This window comes from Odocoileus virginianus, chromosome 7, assembly GCF_023699985.2.
Source record: "Odocoileus virginianus isolate 20LAN1187 ecotype Illinois chromosome 7, Ovbor_1.2, whole genome shotgun sequence".
NCBI lineage: Eukaryota > Metazoa > Chordata > Mammalia > Artiodactyla > Cervidae > Odocoileus > Odocoileus virginianus.
This window is the reverse complement of record NC_069680.1, coordinates 512,591-535,654: the sequence shown is the minus strand read 5'-3', so window position 1 is coordinate 535,654 and position 23,064 is coordinate 512,591. Positions and strand designations below refer to the sequence as shown.

General features: G+C 38.8%; 1 protein-coding gene across 3 annotated transcripts; it reads left to right on the top strand.

Moving 5' to 3' along the window:
• The first annotated feature begins 391 nt into the window (after nt 1-391).
• On the top strand, nt 392-21,834 carry TCTN3 (tectonic family member 3). Of its 3 annotated transcripts, XM_020883460.2 has the most exons (15): nt 392-479; nt 693-835; nt 1,000-1,123; nt 1,435-1,553; nt 5,143-5,270; nt 5,537-5,645; nt 5,726-5,841; nt 6,330-6,365; nt 6,906-6,986; nt 8,063-8,188; nt 9,049-9,156; nt 9,808-9,902; nt 10,192-10,345; nt 14,109-14,246; nt 19,869-21,834. In XM_020883460.2, the coding sequence occupies exons 2-15, from the start codon at nt 697-699 to the stop codon at nt 20,103-20,105; spliced, it is 1,710 nt and encodes a 569-aa protein (XP_020739119.2). In that variant the 5' UTR covers nt 392-479; nt 693-696; the 3' UTR covers nt 20,106-21,834. The 3 variants fall into 3 exon arrangements, with proteins under 3 accessions (XP_020739119.2, XP_020739117.2, XP_020739118.2); XM_020883458.2 differs by lacking the exon at nt 392-479 and having other exon boundaries at nt 503-835; XM_020883459.2 differs by lacking the exons at nt 392-479; nt 6,906-6,986 and having other exon boundaries at nt 503-835.
• The last annotated feature ends 1,230 nt before the right edge of the window (nt 21,835-23,064 follow it).

Here is a 23,064-nt window from a genome sequence, read left to right as displayed (position 1 = left end):
TGTCCCTTGGCTATTTTTTAAAGAAAATGTTTTCAATGTTAAAACTGAAGGAGCTGAATCTTTCTAACATGTTTCCCCCAAAAATATTGTACTTAGATGAGATTTTTTTTTTTTTTTTAAGGTATGTGACCTTCAGTGTACTTTCTTCCTTGAGAATATCCTTTAGAAAAGGATTCTCAGCGTTAGAATCCGGAGTGGAAAAGACGCAATTCTAGTTGCAGTCTCTGGGGCTTCCCTCTATCAAGGAAGGCCTCTTGGAGGCGAAGTAGAGCCGCACGCGGCATTTGGCTGAACTCCTACTGCCACTCAGCGGAGAGAAGAGGCAAGGGCTCCTTCGCCTGTCCGTCGGTTGCCAAGCGACGGAGACCTTACAGGGCCAGGTCGCAGGAGGAGGGCGCGGACTGAAAGATGCTGAGGATTTGTAACAGCGCCGACTTCTATTGGCTGAAGAGCTCCTGGCCGTCGCCGTGAGCCAATGGGTAGGCGCATACGGATGACGTTGACGCCACGCGACTCCTCCCACCCACGTTCTAGCGACGCGTCTAGCGACCGCTGAAAGCCACCCCAAACCTTTTGGGGCTGGGTGAGGGTGGTTTGTATTGCCCCATGTTTAGCTTGCAGCTCTCGCTACTGCAGGTGTTCTTGATGGTCCCCGAGAGGGTCCTCTCTCAGCCCTCTCCGTCTCCGTCTAGGGCAATGCCCACCCATTCGTACCTGGGGCCAAGGACGCAGGGCGGGACCCTTCAATCCTCGGAGGTGCCTGGGATATCTACGGTGGGTCCTACTGTCGTAACCTCCTCGACACTGGAGAATAAGACCGTGAGCCTCTTCCCAGGTGAGGAGAAAGGATGTGGGGATGGAAACTACCGACTTAGATCCAAAATTCTGTGTATAACAAAGTGAATTCCCATAAAGTAAGGAATGGAGCTGTCGAAAGGACCTTGGAAGAGTTTGGGGATCCTCACCGCACTCGCTGTGTTTTATGTTGTACTTTCATAGTCCTACCGATCTGTGTCTGTGACTTGACTCCCGGTGCCTGCGATATAAATTGCTGCTGCGACGGTGACTGCTATCTTCTCCATCCGAGGACAGTTTTCTCCTTCTGCCTTCCAGGCAGCGTGAGGTGAGCTGCGATGTTCAGGTTGAATCCTAAAGGGGATTAAGTAATAATTTGGAAGTAGGAAGAGTTTTGCCTTCGTGCCTCCCATCCCCACGTCCACTCCAAGGAATGGAACTCCCTTGGTTTTTCCCAAGAGCGCTGTCCCTCTTCTGATGCTCTAAAGCACGGCTGCCCAGTAGAACAGAACCTTCGTGTTGTCCCGTGGCTGCCCAAGGAGTAATCTTTTTGGCATCTGACAGACAGCGGTGGGGCACCCTTCTTTGGATATAACCTTCCTTCTAAATGTACCTGTTCTTCCTCCGGTTTCCTCATAGGTCTTCAAGTTGGGTGTGCGTAGACAACTCTCTTATCTTCAGGAGTAATTCCCCATTTCCTTCAAGAGTTTTCATGGATTCAAATGGAATCAAGCAGTTTTGTGTCCATGTGAACAATTGTGAGTAGAAATATGTTGGCTATTTGTATTGCCTGACATTTGTTGAGAGTTAGCTTAGTCTCTGACCTTTTTCCTTTCCTTTTTTTTTTTTTCCTTTTCTTTGTTTTTTAAACCTTTTTTCCTCCCATTGGATGTCGGTCATCATTCCTATCCTCTACCTGTCCCCCGACCCTCTCTTTTTTCTCTTATTGGTGAACATTGGCAATCTCTTTTGCCCTATTGGCTGTGGATCAGAAAATCCATAGAAAATTGTAATTTCTGTCCACCCTCTTAGCTCAGGTAGTTACAGATAAACTATATCCCCGACTTCTTACAACCTCTATGAAGACACTCACTGAATTCCCAGTGCCAGACATAGGAGGCAACAAATAATATTTGAATGAATGTCTTTGACAAATGAGTCTATATCAACCTTGTTTTTATTTCATGAGGCAACAGCACAGGGGAAAGAGCATTTGACTTGGGTCTCAGCTCTCCATCTACTTACTCCTGCACAGACTTGGTGGGCTTTCCTGGTGGCTCAGCAATAAAGAACCTGCCTGTTATGCAGGAGTTGCAAGAGACCCAGGTTTGATCCCTGGATCAGGAAGATCCTCTGGAGGAGGGCATGGCAACCCACTCCAGTACTCTTGCCTGGAGAATCCCACGGATAGAGGAGCCTGGAGGGCTACAGTCCATAGGGTCACAAAGAGTTGGACATGACTGAAGCAACTTAGCACGCATGCACACTTCGACAAATCCCTTAGCATTTCCAGGCTTATTTCTTCAACAGGAAAAAGAGAAATATCACTAATCCTAAATGTGAAAGCACTCAGTTTATTAGCTGCAGAGTGTAATAAACATGAAAAGTAGTTGGTATTAAAGTTTTTAAATAGAAATTTGCTGGTGATAACATTTCTAAAGATATACATCTGATATATCTTTTTAAAATTTATTGTCTAAGAAGAAAAATAATGTTCTCACATAAAAGACTTAAATGTTCCTTATACTCTGAAGTCAGCTTATCCTGGTTTCATCTGACTGTTAGAAAATAAACTGCAAAATTATGTTTGTTTCCTAAAACAACCAGTTTTGGGTTTGGGGAACTTCAATTTGGAAGCAGTTATCAAGAGCCTTGCTGCCATTTAGTTTGTGAGAAGATAAAGGGATTAAGGCAAATGTTCCATTTTAAAATAAGTTTGCAGGACTTCCTTGGTGGTCCAGTGGTAAAAAGTCTGTGCTTCCAATGCAGGGACCCAGATTCATTCCCTGGTGAGTAAATTAAGATTCTGCATGTCTTGAGGTGCGACCAAAAAAATTAAGGTATAAAATAAGGCTGCAGCTACACCATACTTCCCAAATTTCCTATTACCTTCTAGTTCCAGCCTTGTGAAAATGCTCCAGGGATATCGCAATAACATCCAAATTGGGGCTTCCTGCTTTTTTGGTGGGGGGAGGGCCTTCCTGCTTTGAATCCCCTTAGGACATACAGAATACTTTGCATTGCTGTCATCTTATATGAATGTTGTGTCTCCCCAGGTAAATTGTCAGCACATAGAAAGAATGGACCATGAATTTGTCCACAGTGCTTAATATTTGTTGATAATGACCATCAGTAACTGTACAACATTGACCGAGTGGGGAAAACCCTCGACTGAGACTGTACAACATTGACCAAGTGGGGAAAACCCTAGACCAGGAATCAGAAGATCTCTGATCTACTTCTGGCTCTGCCAGATGGCTATGTGGCCTTTTGCAACTCATTTACCTCTCAGGATCCAAAAATCCTAATGGGATTGGGCCACAGGACCTCTGGCCTCCTTCCATACCTGAAATTGTATCAGTCTAAGTCTAAATACCTTTAAGCCCTGTTATATGTAATATTCCATATATGATATTGGAAATTTTAGGCAAAAATTCTATTTATAACCTTACCCATGCTCCTTAGGTGCATGATTCCTGCTTACCATCACTACCTCCAATATCCCTGTACTGAAGTGAGAGACAAAAGGTTAACTTTCTCTTACTCAGTTAAGCCATGAAAAAATGTCCAGATGGATATTTTCTATCTCAACTTCTTTTTTAGCTTAACTCTAACTTTTCTTCTTTCATTTCTAAAGATAGATGTAACTACATTTTTTTTTTTTTTTTTTTTTTAGTGAGGTAAGTATTTCTTCCATGTGGTTTTCAGGGTATGAGTTCTGAAAGGAATAGTATATTAAACAGCTTCTGGAAGCTTCAAAATGTGAAGATTTCAGATCAGAGATGGAAGATGGTAGTCTGCAGACCAGGAACTTAGCATCACCTGTTACAGAGCAGATTTTTCCATCTCTAATACACACACACATCACCTGGGAGATCTTCCTGCTAACACGCACTTTCTCATTCAGTAGGTCTGAAGTGTGTCTTAAGATTCTGAATTTCTGACAATCTTCCAGGTTATGCTGGGGCTGCTAGTCTGTGCACCAGACTCTGAATAACACACACCTAGGAGATATACAGAAAGTGAGTAGTGTGAAAGGCCCAATTCAGAGTTTTCTTCATTTCCTGTTCCATCAGAAAGCTGAAAAGTCAAGTGATTAGGACCCTATGATCACAGAGGATAAAGGTCAGGCTTATGTAATATTAGCTTTTGGAGATGCAGATCTTAATTTCCTTTTGAATCTGTTCAAATGACCATAATTATGAAGAATGAAAGAAACTAGTATGGACCATTGTCTGCTACATTCTTTTTTCAAGTTAGCAGAAAACTTGGACGGTAAAGCAGAGTGTTGTTCATCACAAGCCACGCTCTGGGCAGGAGACTATGTCAGAAGCCTTTATCTGCATCTCTTTCCTGGTTCTGAAGTGCCATAAGAAGATGGCTGCAAGAGTTTGAAAAGATTTGTACATTGCTATAATATAAGTTATAGAATTGTTACCAAAATACCCTTTGGGTGGGTATTTGAAAAATCTTGAATGTAGAAATTATAATGTGAAAAGAATAAAAGATGACAAATCCATATATTTGAAAGATGGAAACTTTATTATGAGGACTAGTCAGTTGAAATATAGAGGAAACTGGAAGACTTGGAGAGGACAAGTCAGATATTGTCCCGAACCCTGCCATATTCCTATGAAAACAGTACCATTTTGTGGTACTAGAGACTCACTTAGAGTGGAACAGATGCACACATTACCAAGACTCCTATGTTCATCATAGATTGCTAACCTTAACATATGCCTGACATAAGAGACTTGGAACTGACTGGCACTCATTGGTCATATTCTTGTCTCAGATCTTAATACTTAAACAGTAATTCAATTACCAGATTATAAATAAACTATAAGGTGATAGAAATCAAAATCGTTATTGTTTCTGAAGATGGCACATTGATTGGGGAACTTCTGGGAAAAATCTATAACTTAATCTGAGTGGTAGTAAAAAAAAGTATAAATGTTTAAAAATTCTTGAGCTTATGCTTAAGATTAGTGCACTTGCATACTTTACTGTGTATATCTTATGCCTGAATAAAACTATTTTTAAAGACTAGTTTCTTGGTATTTCAGATACTTAAAAATGAATGATTTTCTTTTATCTAAACCATCTTTCTTTTAAAAAATATTTTAGCAAGATTAAACTATCTCCAGAAGCTCCAAAAGGTCAATGCAACCAACTTCCAGGCCCTGGCTACAGAGTTTGGAGGTGAATCATTCACTTCAACATCCCAAACCCAATCACCATCACCTTTCTACAGGGTGAGCCTGGGGAAGGGGATGGATTGTTTGGTTGGCTTTTCCCCTCATAGTGACAACTGATCTAGTATCTTTGAGGTGCCCACCTCCAAGTTAAGGTAAGCCATTACCTTTACCTAGCCATTACCTAGGTAAGCCATTGTCAGCTTTCTTGGAGGGAAGTATTGTCCACATTAACAAGCTACTGAGTTAACTTTTGTTTCTTATTCTTTTCTGGTGGAGTTCAGTCCAATCTCACTGTGAATAAATTTCTGCTCTACTTTGTTTAGGCTGGTGACCCCATTCTGACTTACTTCCCCAAGTGGTCTGTAATAAGCTTGCTGAAGCAGCCTGTAGGAGTCGGAGCTGGGGGGCTCTGTGCTAAGAGCAATCCTGCAGGTGAGTCCAGAACACCAGTGCTACCCTTTTTGTTCAACTTAAAAATAGGCTTTGTTATTTACTGCTCCCTTAATTCTAAGGTTTCCTGGAGAGTAAAAGTACAACCTGTGCTCGTTTCTTCAAGAATCTGGCAGATAGTTGTACCTCGGATCCTGCCCTCAATGCTGCCTCTTACTATAATTTCACAGTCTTGAAGGTGGGTGTCCCTTCTTTCCCCACTGTCACCACTGGACTTAAAAGTCACCATGCTTCCCACTTTCGGGTTGTGGGGAAAGCACTGAACTGGAAGTCAGAATGCCTAAGAGCCACATAAAAGGCAGAAGGACAAGAAGCCCTATTATCTGAAGATGAAAGAAGTAAGGTTAGGTAGCCAGGATGAAAGATTCTCACCCTCCCAGTTAATGGAATTCTCTAGGGGAGGTAGGAGTGGGAGACATCACTGTTTCACCAAAACTTCCTGCTTTTGTTGTTTGTTAGAGCTCTGCTCAGAGAAGGTGGGCATCGCAGTCCATCTAGACTCCCCTCAATCTGCTCTTGGCATTTTAGTGTAAGGAAGAATCAGGTAGAAAAAAAAAGTTGATTTTTTTTTTTTTTTCTCTCCCACAAACGTGAAACCACAAGCTCCTGGAGATTTTATGTAAGATATACATGCACACTCATGTCCTTGCTGTTCTCTTATACTAGGTTCCAAGAGGTATGAGTGATCTGCAGAACATGGAGGTATGATGCTTTTTATCAGGAAAAAGAAAAAGAGAATATTTGATTCCTTTGCATCTGAGGCAGTTTCACTGTAGATTGTCATGGTAAAAGAGAATTATGTGTGATGTGTCAAGCTGTTCAAGAATGAGTCTAAAACAGTGTCTGTGTGTTCTGTATAATATCATGTGAAGTAAGAGTACATAAGGTATTAGCTAAGTTTAAGAAACTTTGGGTTAAATAAAGTTAAACCTTATATTTAGGATGAAGTTCTTAAGGTTTTTAATATACTAGAAAGCCTTCTCAATCTCTAAAAGGGACGTGTCGCATACAGTATTTCTGAAACTTATTTGACCGAGGAGCCTTTGTTTTATATCTAGTACAAGTAATGTTCCCAAAAATACATTTGGGAAATGTTGAGTAACAATGACTTTTGACCTTAAGTTGTAGACTGGCAATGGAAGGAGAAAGGAAGGTGATTGTCAAAAAAGGAAAAATACTCATTTCAGCATAATACATAAGCTAGAAGAGGAAATGCTTTCTTCTGCCTCTTTCCCTTTCCAGTTCCAGGTGCCTGTAACACCTGTCTCACAGGCTGGCTCTCCTGTGTTGGCTGGAAACACTTGTCAGAATGTTGTTTCCCAGGTAGGGATGCTGACGTCAGATTCTGGACTAATGTATGTTGATCAGCATTACGAGAGGTGCTTCATCTTCCATTAAGTACCAGACCAATCCCATGTGAATTTTTGTGCATTATCTGAAACTTAACATGTCAAAAACTGAGCCCATCACCTACCTCCCAATGTGTTTAAGTCGTTTCCATTGTTACTGTCCTCTGTCATTTCATGTCCAGGATATTAAGATTATTTATCATTCTTCTTTCTTTGCCCATGTGCAATCTGTTCCAGTTTTTACTGACCACGATTTCTTTTGTTGACAAAATCAGTATCATCTGAAAGTCTGAAATAGACTAGTCAACTTCTTTTCCTCTGTTCTCTCTCTTCTAATCAACAAATAAAAGTAAGAATTATTGGAAAGCATCATTTTAAAACCTATGCTCAGAAATCTAAGGTTACCTTTACCTTTTTATGACTTCCATCTCCAACTACCATCTTAACTCATCCTCAGATATGGTGAAAGCAGAGTAAACCAGATTTCCATTCCATGTTCACTTCTGCCTGTGCTCCTACTCACTTTCTCTGCATGCAGTCAAAATTTATGTTTCTTTCCTTTCAATTCTTACCATAAATTCACCCCTCCCATGAACTCTTTCAAAGAGCTCTATTCAATTTCTTTTTTCATGTGTAGATATAATATGAAGTCAACTTTTATCTTTTCATAGTATTTGTATTTGGCATTTTTAAGATAACACTTTTAGTCTCCCTCATCCAATTATTTTTTTACTTTAGATATAATTGATATATAAATTAGTTTTAGGTGTACAGCATAATGATTTGATATGTGTATATACTGTGAAACAATTACCACAATAAGTTAGCATTCATCACCACACATAGTTACAATTTTTTTTCTTGTGATGAAGACTTTTAAAATCTGCTGTCTTAGCAACTTGCAAATACACAATGCAGTATTGTTAACTATAGTCACCATTTTGTTCCCTTATTCAGTTATAGTAAAACCCTTAAAGACAAGAAATTTGTCCTAAACATAATTGGCCCACAAAATATTTTTTATTAATTGATTCTACTTTTGTATTTCAGGTCATCTATGAGATAGAAACCAATGGGACTTTTGGAATCCAGAAAGTGTCCGTCAGTTTTGGACAAACGAACCTGACTGTTGAGCCAGGCACTTCATTACAGCAAGATTTCATCATTCACTTCAGGGTTAGGATTCTTCTCTTATAGGGGACCAAGAAGAAAGAAGTATGGGTTAGAAATAGTTCCCCTGCTTCTGTAATACATGCAAGATAGAATAAGAATATGAAGACCTAGTTCAGTCTGTTAACTGAAGTCTCAACATTTAACATTCTGTAATTTAACTTTGAGTGATAAGGATTCAGCAATGTTTATTCATTAGCATATTCCCCCAGCAAAGCAGGACTTCACTCACAAATCCAAACACTTTTTTAAAATAGTCATTTTGAATCATAAACTCAGCTAACATCCCACACAAATTCTTTAACTAGCTTTTTTCATGTTTCTGGGCATTCAGCATTTTATTCATGTCCCGCTTAATCTAAGTTTCTAGTCTTGATCACCACCTTTTGACTTTCTTCTACTTTCTTTCCTTTTGAACACAGCAGAGTCCAGTTTCTTCTCAACTGTACCCTCAAATGATTCACCAGATCCCATGTCACTCAGAGTTCATCTGTGGAACATCTATAGTTAATTAAAATATAGTTCTGAATTACATTTAAACTCCTCTGGTTCTGGCTACACTGAACATAGCCCTGAGTTAATAGTAATTTTGGAAAACAGGATTGAGAAATCTTTGATAGATCTTTAGTTGCAATCCTTGGTAGAAGTAGTGTTTAGATGGATGTGAATAAGGATTTATTTTAGTGAATTAAAAAAAGTAAAAGATGCTGGAGGAGCAATTTTTGCAAAATGCTATACTGTGGAAGGAAGCCAGATTGTTCAGTGCAGCTAACCTGCAGCATTGTCCTAAGGAAGGGTATGGGGCCACATTGGAAAAGTGAGAGCATGACTTTCTCCATATTGACTTCCCTTCACTCTTTCTGCAGGCTTTCCAACAGAGCACAGCTGCTTCTCTTACCGGGTCTAGAAGTGGGAATCCTGGCTATATTGTCGGAAAGCCACTCCTGGTTCTAAGTGGTGATATAAGACACTCAGTATCCTTTTTGGGTATCTGGGTGGCCTACTGCAGCCTAATGAGCAAAGCTTCAGTTACTGGTCTTTTGGATTTTCCAATTCTGTGATTCCCCCATTTTTTAGGTATTGAGGATTTCCTTTGTTGTTGTTTAGTCGCTGTATCTGACTCTTGAGACCCCATGGACTACAGCCTGCCAGGCTCCTCTGTCCATGGGATTTTCCAGGCAACAATACTTGAGTGGGTTGCCATTTTCTTCTCCAGGGGATCTTTCTGACCCAGGGATCAAAACCATGTCTCCTGCATTGGCAGGCAGATTCTTTACCACTGAGCCACTAGGGAAGCCCCGAGGACTTCCTTTACCAAACTATTAATGTATTATGTTCTCAAACACAGATGCTATCAAAGGCTTTAGAACTTATATTAGACTGGCTGAAGGTGAGGATCCTGACTTAATTGTGTTTATTTTAATGAGATATTTAAGGTATATGGTCATTTTTGGAAAAACAATTCTCTCTGTTTTCATTGCCAGAGGGAAACAAAAATGTTACTTGAATAATATCATGGTATTAGTGAAGTACCAATAGTGTTAAGCAAATATTAAGAAGCATACATTTTCCAATCAGCTTACTTTTTCTTTTATGATCTCCTTGACCATCACTTTCCACCTCAGATGACCCTCTTACAGAGCCAGGGTGATGGAACTTGCGCTATTAAGAGACATGAAGTACAATTTGGAGTGAATGCAATATCTGGATGCAAGCTCAGGTAATTCTTCGCTTCCACATCATTTCTAACATATTTTTCTCTACCTGTAGGGAATATATGATGTGGCAACTTTTATATTTTGAATTAGGGTTCAGAGAATGTTAGGAATAGTCTTTAAATAATAATATTGCTAAGAGGTTTTTTTGTTGTTTTTTTTTTTGTTTTGAGTCTTTTATACCTATGAAGGGTTATTTCCCACAATTTATTTTTTGATATTATTTCTAATGTTTGACTGAATTACAGTATGATGTTAACATTGGACTCCAGGCTCTGTGGTGTTTCCTTTCAGGCTGAAAAGGGTGGACTGCAGCCACTTGCAGCAGGAGATTTATCAGACTCTTCATGGAAGTCCCAGACCAGAGCACATTGCCATCTTTGGAAATGCTGACCCAGCCCAGAAGGGAGAGTGGACCGGGATCCTCAGCAGGAACTACAGTGTTTCAGTAAGGAAAGAAATGCACATTCTGACAAAAGCTTACTTTCCTCCTTTATTTATTAAGATTAAAACCAGACCTGTTTCCATAGTTGGTTTGGTTGTCACAGAAGAAAGATAATGTGGTTGTCCTAAAAGAAAGAAAGACTGTAAGAAATCATGGCCATCTGAAGTCATCATTTCAGGTCAGGTATATATATATAACTTTCCTTACTTAGAGAAAAATCTCAAGGTAGAAGGTCTAGAGAACAGTATTAGCGAAAAATAAAAACTTCAATACCCACTACCCCTGACGAAATCTCATTCAGCTCTTTCTGTTTTTACTCTTTCCAGTGGCCACGACATCAGTGCTCAGCTGGTGTACCTCTTGATTCCAGTCTAAGTAAAATAGCAAAATTTGTGTGTCAAAGTAAAAGAAAGAAATCTACTTCCTCTTTTGCCCCCTCTGGCCTGGAGAATTCCATGGACTATATAATCCATTGGGTCACAAAGAGTCAGACACGACTGAGTGACTTTCACTTTCACTTTCCCTCCTGGCTTTAATCAACTGTATCTTTAATTTTATTTCCTTTCACTTAAGCTTTTTATTTTTTGTATAAGTAATACATATACTTGGCTTAACATTCCAAAAGTACAAAAATAAAACTCTTTCTCAGACAGCTCTTCCCTTCCACAGAGGCAGAGTTATTTCTTTCTTTCCTTCCTTACACAAGTACATACTCATCTTTTTTTAATCCAAATGATATAAGATCATAAATACTGCTCTGCACTTTGCTTATTTCACTTGATCTTGAGAGTTTGTTCCATATCAGTATATAATAAGCTTCCTCATCCTTTGCATGGTATAGTTGCATTTTATTCCACTATATAGATAAAGCATAAATTATTTAGGCAGAACATTCAGGTTGTTTTCAGCCTTTTGCTGTTATACACAGTGTAGCATTTTATAACCTGGTTCAGGCACAATTTTGTACATGTGAAAATAAGCCCCTATATGAAAAATCTTAGAAGTAGAATTGCTAGATCCAAAGGTATATGCATTTAAATTTTTAATAAATATTGCAAATTTATTTCCCATACAGGTTGTACCTATTTATAGCCCCACTATCCATCTGTGGGATGGCTTGTTACCTATACGCTCCTCAATACTGGGTTATCAAGCTTTTAATCTTTGCTTATCTGATAAATGAAAAATAGTATCCCATTGTAGTTTTCTTTTTCTCCTACTGTGAGTAAGGCTGAGTATCTTGACATACAGTTGAATAATTCTTATTTTCTTCACTATGATTTGTTTATATCTCTTGCCCATTTTTATTGAATTACTAGTCTTATGACTTGTAGAAAATCTTTGAGTATGTGAGAAATTGTCTCTTTTCTGTTATGTGATTTGTAGATATTATTTCCCAGTTTGTCATTTGTCTTTTGACTTTGTTTATGGTTTTTATGCCATACAGAAATTGATTTTTATATTGTGAGATTTATCAGTCTTTTTTTTTCAACTTTTGAATTTTGGTTCAGACTTTGAAAGGCCTTTCCTCTAAGATTTTTTAAAGTGCCCCCTTTCCCTTTCTCAGCACTATATGACTTTATTCCTTGTATACTTTTAGTGAGACTTGGGGGATAAGTAGATACACGTACTTGATCCAGCCTTTGGACAACTGTAGTCAAATTAAGTTTTCTTAAACCTCATAAAGCCATACCTGGGGAATGTGGTTTGGGGTGATACATAGCTGAGTATTAAGAAATGGTTAGTGACCAGGATTGAGATTATAGCGGAATTTACTCTTTATGATTCTTAAACCTACTGTTTACATTTTTAAATCACATTTTTGTAGAATATTTGATAACATGGAAAAATTTTCCTAATATAGATAGGATAAATGAAAGGAAAACTGTTCTAAAATATTTGGAACAAACACATGAAAAGGTCATTAGTTAGTCAACATCATTAGCCATTAAGGAAATGCAAAACCACAAGGACATACCAATTCACACCCACTGGGATGGCTACAATTTTAAAAAGGGATAATAACAAGAGTTGGCAGGAATGTGGAGAAATTGGAACCCTCAGACATTGCTGGTAGGACTACAAAATGGTAGAGCCAATTTGAAAAGAGTTTGACAGTTCCTTAATAAATTGAACATAAACATGGTCTGTCTTCCCCTACTCCTAGTTTAGACATGTTATTGCCTATGTCAAAGTCTTACTATAAACAAAAAGTGTGAAGTTAGAAAAGCAAGGCATATTTGAGGATAGTTTGTTTCTGCTAAGTTATTGTAACTTCCTGATTTATGTCCTCACTTCCACCAGTCCTTCCTGCATCTTAGAATTAATTGTCCTGCAGTCAGACTGCCTAGTTGGGCTTCATAATCTAACCCTGAAACATCCTTCCTTAATCTTTCCCCTGTTCGTGCATTCAGATCCATTGCTTCACTCAAGTGGTCTCCTCAGGGCCAGTGCCTCACACATGCCTGGCACATAGGAGACAGTAACCACTGTACTTAATCAGTAACTGCCCCTCAAAGGCATCATGTGCTATTCTAGTTGCATACCATTTGATGTGCCATCTCTCTACCTAAATTTTCCTTTAAACACCATTTCCTCCATCACATATTACTCATCCCGGTTCTATGAAGCCATCCTCAACCAGAAATGGCTGCTGCTCTGGCATTCCACAATAGCGACTCCACCACTCACTGAGCACTTCTTATAACCATCGTACATGGGCTTATTTATGTTTTATTTATTTCTATGTTAGTATTTCCATTTTATTTTATATTTTAGTATTTCCATTTTAGAATATTATCTTTTTTAAGATTATGGACAGTAATAACCTCAGATATGCAGATGACACCACCCTTTTGGCAGAAAGCGAAGAGGAACTAAAGAGGCTCTTGATGAAAGTGAAAGAGGAGAATGAAAAAGCTGGCTTAAAGCTCAACATTCAGAAAACTAAGATCATGGCATCCAGTTCCATCACTTCATGGTAAATAGATGGGAAAACAATGGAAACAGTGAGAGACTTTATTTTGGGGGCTCCAAAATCACTGCAGATGGTGACTGCAGCCATGAAATTAAGACACTTGCTCCTTGGAAGAAAAGCTATGACTAACCTAGACAGCATATTAAAAAGCAGAGACATTACTTTATCAACAAAGGTCTGGTTAGAGCTATGGTTTTTCCAGTGGTCATGTATGGATATGAGAGCTGGACCATAAAGAAAGCTGAGTGCCGAAGAATTGATGCTTTTGAACTGTGGTGTTGGAGAAGACTCTTGAGAGTCCTTTGGACTGCAAGGAGATCTAATCAGTCCATCCTAAAGGAAATCAGTCCTGAATATTCACTGGAAGGACTGATGCTGAAGCTGAAACTCCAATACTTTGGCTACTTGATACGAAGAACTGACTCATTGGAAAAGACCCTGATGCTGGAAAAGACTGAAGGTGGGAGGAGAAGGGAACGACAAGAGGATGAGATGGTTGGATGGTACCACCGACTTGATGAATTTGAGCAAGCTCCAGGATATGGTGATGGACAGGGAAGCCTGGCGTGCTGCAGTCCATGGGGTCGCAAAGAGTCGGACATGACTGAGCAGCTGAACTGAACAATAATATGACCTCTTATGAACTTTTGTGTCCTTTCCCTAAGCCACATTGTCTTCTCTGTTATTGTGTAATGTTTAAGAAACAACAGCTACTTAATGCATGGTAAATATTAATAACTATAGGCAACCATCAGCAATTACATCAAATGCCTCTTTACTCTCCTGCAGGCAATGCACTGTACTTCCTGCTGTGTCATACCAGTTTCCCTGGAGATCCAGATTCTGTGGGCATATATAGGCCTCCAATCCAACCCACAAGCTCATGTGTCAGGAGCCCGATTTCTATACCAATTCCAGTCCATACAGGTAAGTCTTGAAAAGCCTTGATTATTATATCAGTCATTTGATGACCAGTTAATTTTTTAACTTCCTGAGAGTCAATTTATGCTACCAGCCAAAATTCTAATGTTTGGTCAGAATGAGCTGAAACAATTAACTTTCAAGTAGATCCTCCCTGCCTGGTTACTGAAATTAACACATTTCATGGTAAATACAATCTATATTTTTTCCCTGTGTTTTTTTAAACTTCATGACTACAGTATAGGTTACTTTGTTTTAAATTATCTTATTATAATTACTATACACTGTTTGATTCAACCACAGAAAAGATATTCTATACCTGTATATTCAATGACAGTCACACATTTGTTAGTCTCCACGCCTGTTGGTTGCTGTTAAAGTTACTGTGGCTAGTTTGTAATCATCAATTCTTGGCTGATTGCACTCCATTAAAATAAATAATTTTAATATGTAGTAAACATATACCTGCTATTTATGATGCGCCTTAGGACAATTTTAGCAACCGCCTACAGCTAAGGGAAGTTCAAAAATAAAATGATTAGGTCCTGGTGAACTTCATGTATGAACTGGCATGCCAGATTATTATTTTTTAATGGAAATTAAAACTAATTGAAATTGTTACCTGTAAGTCATTGATTTTTACCTCCCAGAAAAAGAAACTAGAGACTACATTTAAGTCAGAAGTAAAATACCTCTTCCCTCACACAAGTTGAGCACCTTAGCTCTTTATGCCTATAAATGTGTCCAAACTCGTTACCAGAAACTATTAATGTGAACGTTCTGTTCTTTCTGTGTTGACTTACTGAATAAAACAGAACTCTTTCTGTAAGATTCATTTAACCTGTTACAGATATGGCACTGAATCTATTGTTTTATATTTATGAACTGTATCTTTATTCATGAATACCTGTGTAGTTTGGGAAGATACCTACAGGATTGTTCTTTTTATTTTCCTGAATCTCTGGTTCTCTTGGGCATTGAAGCTACCCAGTGCCTCTGTCTTTTCCAGGTATTTTTAATCATTGTATTTTTCTAGTATTTAGTAGAGGTTAGCTTTTCAGGTTAGTCTGTCCCTCTACAAAATCACACTTACAGTCATTCACATCTAACTGTCCTAAGTGGTTGACAGCTGAGAATTCTAGCTGTGCTTCATTCATGTATAACTGAAGACAGAGTTTCTATTCCAGTGGTGGAGCAAAAATTAACTCTGTTGAATTTATTAATTTTGAGGGGTGGTTTGGGATATACCAAATCATGTGTCTTTACTTAGTGTGATTTAAATGATTTGCAAAGGTAATTTTGACTATACAAAAATGTTCACTTGAGAAGCTCACTTCCATGAAAGATACTATGCCCTTGTAGGAGGAGTTATGAATCAATAGTGTCATATCACAAAAAGTTAAGCAAATGCAAATAATTCTTTCTATAATAGTTTTATCATCTGTATTGAAATTTTTTTTACTGCAGTGTTGAATGGAAATATTCTCCTGAAGTCACATAGGCACTCATTTTTTCTTTATGTGTTTATACTGATTATTTGTCCTTAATTTTAAATCACTTCCCTTTATCCGCAAGGCTTGTCTCTCAGGACTTCCTGTGCAATTTTTTCTCATCATAGCAAGAGCCTATTCAAAGAAAACTAGTATACATGTTCCAAAGTGTCTAAAGTAATAAAAGGAGGAGCTAATTAAGGAGATATTTTGCTGAAGGTATATCTTCTGCAGTTCTTCCGCAGAAGATAACCCCACGGGCCATCCTTTGAACGTTTGTAGTTGACAGTGGTCTCACCCAGGCTGTGTCAGTCAGCTTAGTGTGTCTGAATAATGGCATAAAACTAAAGCTGAGTAGCAGAGTAGCAGCCTGTGGCCTGTTTAGTCTGTAGACTGGTTTGTTTGATTTGCAAAGATTTTGTTTTTTTTTAATTTGTGTCAGCATTTAAAAATAAAGAAATTTTACCTTGACATCCAGATCTCTGACTTGTCTTGAAAAATCTGGTGATAAGAGATCCTCCTTCATGGCATAAAATCTGCCACCGAATGGTGAAAGTGAAGGTCATTCAGTTGTGCCTGACTCTTTGCGACACCATGGACTATACACATGGAATTCTCCAGGTCAGAATACTGACTTGGGTGGCCTTTCCCTTCTTCTGGAGATTTTCCCAACCCAGGGATCGAACCCAAGTCTCCCACATTGCAGGCGGATTCTTTACCAGTTGAGCCACAGGGGAAGCCCAAGAATACTGGAGTGGGTAACCTATCCCTTCTCCAGTGGATCTTCCCAACCCAGGAATCGAACCAGGGGCTCCTGCATTGCAGGTGGATTCTTTATCAACTGAGATATCAGGGAAGCCATACTGAATGGTGATTGCCACTAATAAAATACTTCCTTCACACAGCCTGCAGCTACCCACCCTTACCTGCCCCACTTCTCTCATTTAGGTTATCTGCTTAGGCTGGTAGGTATTTGTGTTTCTACACCTTGAAGTGAAGGCTGTCTGAAGTTTGAACTGAACTGTCAAAATGACTTTTCATTGTATAAATGTAGCTTTGGAAACACTTTAAATTCCTCTCACTACAAAAAGTAAAATAGCAAAATTTTTGGAATGTTCCCAAGAGCAAACTACAAAATAAAGAAGAATTTAAGCAAAACATTGTGTAGACTTACATCTTCTTGTATGATAATAATAATAGAAAAATATTTATTGAACATTTACTATATGACAGGCACTGGTAATATTTCTTATAAGTATTTTTTAAATAAGTATTGAATTCGCACAACAAAGCCATTAAGTAAATAGTATATTTACATGGTACTCTGCTGTTTATGTTTTTGTACCAATTAGGCCTTTACAAGATTATAGGACTGCCAGATGTCAGTATCTTTTTGTCTTTTTGTTGGGACTATTACTTTTCTCAAGAAAAAAAATAACAAAACAACCCTGCTGGCCCCTAACTAAAGGGTATGTGGATAAGAGCATCTCTCAGCATTTTGAAGCCAGACTGGGGCAAGGTATTTCATTATACAGAGTAATTTCCCTATTTTTTGTTTCATCCTTCACTCTGTCCTTTCTATATATCCTGAAATCTAGAATTTCTCTGGTTTAAATTTTCCAGTCTCTTGTTGAAACAGGGAAAGAGTGGTTGTCTGATTTCATTGAGGAGGAATCACTCAGTAATCATGTTCTAATCCCTGCCTCATCCCTACCTCCCTCTTATCTCCTATTACTGAGTCAGGGTTCTACAGAGATCGTCTTCTAGTTTCTGAAGGCTTTTAGGTTTGGCCTTCTAACCCTCTGTGAAACCTTGCTTCCATCTATTTTCTGTATTCATGTATTATGTTATCTCTCCATTTCAGTGAAGATGGAGTTTTGTATCTGTTTCTTATTAGAGTGGTTTTAAGATATATAGAAAGAAGACATACCTTTACATTGTCATCCTAAAATCAAGTTTAATAGCTCTTGATGAGCCTATATCCTGAGTGAGTCTGTAAAAAGCAACCCAATTCAAAGAACTTTTACAAAAAATATGCAGGATTTCCCAGCCATGAAACACCACTGTAGACTTAACTATATATTTAAGTAGATGGCTTCCCTGATAGCTCAGTTGGTAAAGAATCCACCTGCAAACCAGGAGCCCCCAGTTTGAGTCCTGTGTTGGAAAGATCCACTGGAGAAGGGATAGGCTACCCACTCCAGTATTCTTGGGCTTCCCTTGTGGCTTAGCTGGTAAAGAATCCGCCTGCAATGTGGGAGACCTGGGTTCGATCCTGGGTTGGGAAGATCCCCTGGAGAAAGGAAAGGCTACCCACTCCAGTATTCTGGCCTGAAGAATTCCATGGACAGTCCATGGGGTCGCAAGAGTCGGACATGACTGAGCAACTTTCACTTTCAGACATGAACCTAAAAGTTGCTTTCTTGGGCTCATAGCTATCTTAGAGATCTGTTCTCAGTATAGAATGACCTCAGGTTCATAGAATGACCAAAAGTTCCCTGATTTGAGAGTTTGCAGGAGCTGATGACACTTCCCTACCTGAGTTTGAAACCAATTAAAAAGAGTCAGATGGAGATCAGAATTCCAGCTTTATCACTAATAAACACTAGGCAGGTGGATATGACTTGAGTGTGCAGCAGGGAGCTTCCTAATGTATAACTGCACTCTTCCATTATGAGTTCAGTACCCCAGTTTTAACCACAACTCCTCCTGCTTGTGGGCAGTTTAAAACTTGCCCTCCCCCAAAGGCTCTGAAATGAGTCAGAACAACACATTAATTAAATCAATTCTTAGGTAACACTGAACACAAGGCAGAAAATTCATTCTCTCTTCTATTTTCCATCCTAAAGTATTTCTAGCCATCCCAGCTTATATAGCTCATCAGTCATTCTGCAGTGAGGTTAAACAACAGTATTAACATATTTCAGTAATGTCAACTGCAAAAGATTTGCTCCAAAAATTGAATATACTTCCTCTCCCCATTATGAAGTTCCTAGGGAAAAATTAAAGTCTGAACAGGAAATCCTTTGGTAAGTTACAGTCTAAAGAAAGTTTATTGCTTATTCTTCAGTAATAAACTCCTCCCTGTTTTTTTAATCTGGTTAGTCTCAGCCAGTCTTCAGTGCCTGGCTGGAATCAGGAAGCCCTTGACATCTTCAGCCTAAGCTGGCTGTACTTGGAATGCATGTGGGTCTTTCAGAGCCACAGAAGTTACATTAATTGTATACCAAGCCCTGCATGAACTTCATTGTTTAAAAAAAAAAAAAGCCCAAAGAGTTAGTATGACATGCAAAATTATCACAGCACTGGCCCCACATTCATTTTTAAAATATCTATAGAAGGGTTATATCAAGCAAAATTATGTTCCTAGAACCTGACATTTACTGTTGCCAAAGGCCAAAGCTGAGATAATATGTGGCATCAGAGTGAAGGAAGACAGAAACAAGATAGTTACTTACTGTCAAATTATAATCAAAAGTTTGCCTGGTGAACAGAGTTGGAACAAAGGGAATTAATTCAGTTTAGATAAACATGATTCCAGTCTTCAGGCTGCAACCATATCTACCCAAAGCTACATCTACTAGATTAGATACTTGAGTCAGCTTGACAAGGTCCCTTTTCCTGGGAGCATCGTTTTCATTTGACTTAGATTGGTGAGTGGTTAGGAGGATCCTTTCTAACCCTGAGATTCTGTGAATCAGATTTTTTTTTGAATCTACATTGCTGAAGTTCTTTGCCTTTTCCATGAAGTTTAATGTTTCTTTTTACAACTAAAGAAGGAAGAAAATTGCTACTACTACATACACTAGTACATGTATACTGTTTCAGAGCCTGGAGCCATTTGGGACATGATAAGGTAGAGTTGCCAAACATGTAACAGAAGCAGTGGCTTCTCTGTTATCAGGCCAGCTTCCCAAGGGGAAGTTAGTCTTTTGGTAGGAGTTAGTCTTTTGGTAGGTTAAGTGGTCACAATTCTGGTGCAACTGTTGCTAAGTAGTTAATTTCCTGTGTCTCCGAAAGAGAACTACATAGCAGTTTGTTATGGGTCTTTATTCAGGGAAGTAATAATAACATTCAAATTGGAGGGCTATTTGAATGGGTGCCAAGCACTGACCTGTCATGGACATTCTTCCTGCAGGATTCCCCGCCCGAAACAGAAGTACCTTTGACAACTGTGGTGACTTTTGTGGACATTACCCAGAAGCCAGAGCCTCCAAGAGGCCAACCCAGAATTGACTGGAAATATCCATTTGACTTCTTTTTTCCCTTCAAAATGGCATTTAGCAGAGGAGCAGACTCTCAAAAAGGCTCCATCTTTCCCATTCTTATCCTGTGTCTCTTACTGCTTGGAGTTCTCAACCTAGAGACTAAGTGAAGAAAGGAGAAGAATCAGATTTCACTTTTCCCCATGGGAAGTTCTGAGGCAGCCTGCTTATTTTGGCTAAACAGATCCTCACCTGCTCATGACCAGAGGACAGCATTTAGGAAAACAGAGGACCTATCTGAAGGAGTGGAATCGCTAGGCCATATGGCAACTTTATGTTTAATTTACTGAGAAACTGCCACACTACTTTCCAGAGTGGCTGTGCCACCAGCAGTATATGAGGGTTCCAACTTCTCCACATCCTTTCGCTATTGGTTTTATTTTAGCCATCCTAATGGGTGTAAAATGGTCTCATTGTGATCTACCATACGTTTTTAAACTACAGTATATGAGATCTGTCGACTAAAAAAAGATGTACAACTTGAGAGTTGTGAGTTAACTTTTATTTGGGGCAAAATGAGGACTGCAGCCCGAGAGACAGCATCTCAGATAGCTCTGAGAGTCTGCTCCGAAGCGGCAGTGGGAGAAAAATATATAAGGTTTTGGTGAAGGGGGAGTTCAATACCATAAAGCACTCATTTTACAAAAGGCTTTTTTGTTAGTCATGAGGATCTGATATCACCATGAAGGGATTTAGTGCTTCTCTAGATATGAGGAGATGCAAGGGTTGAGATCATAAAATCTGTTCCTAAAAACATCCGTACCTAAACAGTCTGTTCCTAAAAATGACAGAGGATGTGATGTTTGGATGGCATCACCAACTCAATGGACATGGGTTTGGGTGAACTCCGGGAGTTGGTGATGGACAGGGAGGCCTGGTGTGCTGCAGCTCATAAGGTCTCAAAGACTGAGGACTGAACTGAAACTGAAAAAAATATCCAATTATCTAAAGACCTGTCCCATCAGATTCCCTGGAGCACAGAGTGCCTCACTCCACCCTGAACTCCCTCAGGGGTTGTTGAAGATCAACAGCTATAGCAGCAGCAGGGTTCAATCTCCGCAGAGGCAGATGGCAAATGCCTTTGTTGTTCAGTCATTGGCAATGCTCTTGGTAAGTGCCAATTTGTAGTTGACAGATCTTATACCAGAAATGAGCACATCTGCTCTTCTAAGGCAGGAATGCCCCCAAGTATTCTTTTCCTCTCTACCTCTCTAATTTGATTTATAAGCCAAGTTTAGCTTATAAGCCAAGTTTCCAATTAGAAAGCTCCTTAATATAGATAAGATTTTATGGTGATCTGATCTTCAGTCACTCCTCTTATTTATAACAGACCTATGAGAAACTTTAGCATTATTCTCATCTAAAGAATAATGCAGTCTTCTTGCCTTCCTTTATTTATATACGACATCTCTCACTGCACAAGGCCTCTATTGTAGTCATGTATTCAATTTAAGGACCAAGTTTTACTGTAAAGGGGTATGTGCAATCTGGGTAGAATGAAACTAAAATCCCAGGTAGTCCATTGCAGGTGTAGAAAAACAGGTACTCTCAAATACTTTTAGAGAGAATATAAACTGGGAGACAGTTGGAGAGGGGCAAATAGCTATTTAATATGTATCAAAAGCCTTAAAAATGTTCATAAACTTTAACCCAATAATTCCACTCATTAAACATTATGGGGTGGGGGATGTCCCAACAATAGGGGATTAGTTAAATCAATTATGCAACCATAGATTGAAATGTTGTACAACCACTGAAAATTGAGTAGACCAGTCCTTATTGCCATATGAAAATACTCATGATCTATTTTTAGTGAATAAAATAGGCTACGAAATAGTACATATACTTTACGGTGCTAATTTTGTAAAACAAAAATATTTATACATACGTACTTAGACAAAAGTCTGAAAGACTAGCATGTCTAAAATGAGAATCTTTTTCTTAATAAACATTTCTGATTTTTATGATCAGAAAATAAAACTGTATTTTAAAGAAAGTAATTTGCTCTCCAGAAAAAAAACAAACCTTCCCTGTTTATCATATATAGGAATGTTTCTTATTTATGAATAACTTCCCATTTCTGTTGATGTATTTGTTTGCTTGACATTTAAGCTTGTCTTTTAAAGCAGGAGTTCCCAAAAGTAGTCACATCGTAATCTGGGGTTCTTTGAAAATGTTGATTCCTAGGCCCTGCATCTAGAGATTCTAATTCACCGGCTTGAAGAATCTGTATCTTTTCAAAAGCCTTCCTGGTGCTTCTGATGTTCAACCTGGTTTGTGAAACTACAGAGGATATTCCATAGTCTGGCTGAAACTGGTTTAAGTGTTTGTCCTAACATTGCCAGCTCGTATAACATGTCTATAACGTGCTAGATCCCCCATCACATAGAGCTCTGCTGCCTTTGAGTTATCTGCATGACCCCTCCTCTCCCACCACAGCTGACTAGACCAAAAATGGAGACCTGGGGCAAATTAGGCCAGTAAGATATTCTCTCTAGGAATATGAAACTAGGACCAAGTCTAAAAGTCAGTGGGGAATAGGCACTGAAGATATTTTAGGGCTGAGGAAGCCATTTTTTACCAATGTTCACTAATGAAGAGTGTATCTTAAACAGAGAAAAAAGCAGATATACGGATATAAGTGTAAATAGGAAACCCAGAGATGGGGGAGAGTCTTGGTTCCTAGCTTCTAGTTCCTTGTATCCACCTCTTAAGAGATCCAATTTTACCTCCTGCTCTTGGAAACTCTAAGTTACTCTCTCCAGTAAATTGTTTTGTTTGAATACGTTTCTGTTACAAGTAAAGCACATGAGGCTAAGATAGTTTTAACCTAGTACTCTCTAGCATGTGAAGAAGCAGTCCTCAACCCTGTCTTATACTTGGGTTCTAAATAAGCCACTTCCTATGTAACTTTTTGGTCATATCTAGCCCTATTTCCATTTGCTGAGACAAAAATCCCTCCAATCAAAACGGAATCTTTTTTCTATTTAAGTCACATGCAGAAGATACCATGGCTAAAATATTTTCCTTGATTTATTTTATTTTTTTACTTATATTCACTATTTTTAT